Genomic DNA, 2186 nt, shown 5'->3' with positions numbered 1-2186 from the left:
CTCTCTCTGTCTCTCTCTCTCTCTCTCTGTGTCTCTCTCTCTCTCTCTCTGTATTTCTCTCTACATCTAACTTACATCTCTCCTCTGTCACCCCCACCCCCTCTCTCCCTCTCTTGAAATTTGTTCATAGTAGCCATACCATTTGACTTGCAAATGCAAGGTGCGTCTGGCAGTGCTACTCGAAGACCTGTTTAGTTTCATCGAAAGTGTAATCTGGGTAGCTTTCGACTTTCGAAACCCGCTCGTCTTCCATTTCTGTTTTCACTTTTTCAAGTCTTTTTTTTTCAACAACTTCTTCAGTTTCGATCGCTCGACGTAATATTGTACTGTGTGCAATACATACTTCGGTTGATTTGCAATTGTTTGGCGAGCCTTATGTAATCGTTACTTCGCAGAAAGACTTCTCCTATACCGGTATTCTCTATTTATCCTTGAGACTGACTCTTTTTATTATTTATTTTGTCAAGCATGCTTATTGTGTTGCTGTGTCTTTGGCATTGTTTTAAAACATATTTCTAGATGATATTACTGGTTTCAGTATTAATTATTTATGATGGTATGGTGTGGGTACTTGGCATTTGGTGATATTTGCACAATATCTGGATATACAGTTTCAGCAAAATAACGATAAATTGTTTCCAAAATCAAGCGTTTTATGTATTCATTCATTCATTCATTCATTAATTAATTCATCCATTCATTCATTCATTCAGTGAACCATTCTTTCATGCAATCCTTCATTCTGTGCTAGGCGTGGGCTACAAGGACAGGGGGCGCCGGTCTACAGCTCCCCACGAGACATACGCCAGAGAGTTCGCCAAACGACGGACCAACAGCGATTCGGACTGTTACACGCACTTCTACATCGACTCTGCCAGTGCTCCTTGCTCCCCGTTCCTCAAACCGTATAGATTGGAAAACCGGTTCACGGAAGCTGCCGGTTCCGGCTCGGTCCAAACTAGCAGATCCAGATCCCCGTCAGCAAAAGCGTCAAAGAAGAAACTTTCTATGAGTAAAGACAGAAAACAGCGGACGAGAAACGCCGAATCCGGATCTGAGGAAAACAAACCGAGTACGGGAAGCCACGGTTGGCTTTCTTCCCACAGACTTTATCACTCTCCCAATCATCAACAACAGCTACAACAACAACAACAACAACAGCAGCAGCAGCAGCAGCAACAGCAGCAGCACGAACAGGGTGGAAGCGTGACGAACACATCTCCGGATAAACCGTCCCAGGGGAGCTCTTGCTTGCCCAGCCCTCGACGCAGGAAGTCTACTGGGGAGAAGCTCAAAGAGACATTCAGCAGTATTACCGGTGGTAGCCAGCACTCTCAGCACGACTCGGACTCCTCCTCCGGCCCCTCTGGGAGTCACCACAACAGCCCCACGAGCGGGGCCAGAGGCTCGCACGTGCTGAAAAAGACGCTCAAGTCCAACTTCATGAAGAAACACAGCCTGGACCACCACATGCACGGCATCTCTCTCCCCTCGCACTTCAGCGTGAGCGTAGACAGCACCAGCAGCACGGCCGACTCCGTGGACTCCGTTATTTCACTCACGGGCGACGTGGCGTCGGGAGACGAAAGCCCCTCCTCCTCCCCCTCCGCCCCCTCCCCTCTCTGCCAGCAACAACAGACAGCCCCGCCCACTTCGTGGACCACGCCCACATCGCCTGACGCCGGGGTGTTCGGGAGTCCGGAGACGTCGTCGATTGTTTCCTCCACCACCCACACGCCGGACGAGCCCCACACGTCCTCCTCCTCCCCTGTGTTCAACATCTGCCCGCCCACCCCCGCCCGCCCCGGCACCTCAGAAAGCTGCTACTCCGTCTCCGACATTTCCGTTCACGCTAAGGGCGATAACTCCTCACCCCCTTCCTGTTTGGCGTCACCAAGGAGACCGCAAAGCGCGCCAAATAACACAGGTCTCAACCGAGAGGTTTCTTCGGGATCTTTGAGTTCCCTCACGCAAAGTTCTTTCCTTGCCACAAAGGCGGATTACTTCAGATCTGACGGAAGGTGGAAGCTTATCCTGGAGCATCGAGACGCCTGGCGAAGTAAGTTTTCTTGTAAAGGTTTTCCTTCACAACTTCTATCTATTATCTATTTGTGGTGGCCGAATTTTGCTATTCCAAAGGCTTTTTAATGGCTGCATTGATCGACATTCGGTTTTCGCCAAAACAT

At 49.7% G+C, this 2186-nt stretch overlaps 1 protein-coding gene across 1 annotated transcript in view; it reads left to right on the top strand.

Annotated features, from left to right (window-relative positions):
• The window catches only part of LOC101858873, a 34813-nt gene that overhangs the window by 24380 nt on the left and 8247 nt on the right, over positions 1-2186 (top strand). Inside the window, exon 3 of the mRNA XM_005102179.2 lies at positions 752-2059. Within this exon, the coding sequence (XP_005102236.1) occupies positions 752-2059 (1308 nt within the window). The remainder of the gene's footprint in view (positions 1-751; positions 2060-2186) is intronic.

The sequence above is a fragment of the Aplysia californica genome, unplaced genomic scaffold, assembly GCF_000002075.1.
Source record: "Aplysia californica isolate F4 #8 unplaced genomic scaffold, AplCal3.0 scaffold00315, whole genome shotgun sequence".
NCBI classification, from domain to species: domain Eukaryota; kingdom Metazoa; phylum Mollusca; class Gastropoda; order Aplysiida; family Aplysiidae; genus Aplysia; species Aplysia californica.
This window is presented reverse-complemented; position numbering and strand designations above follow the sequence as displayed.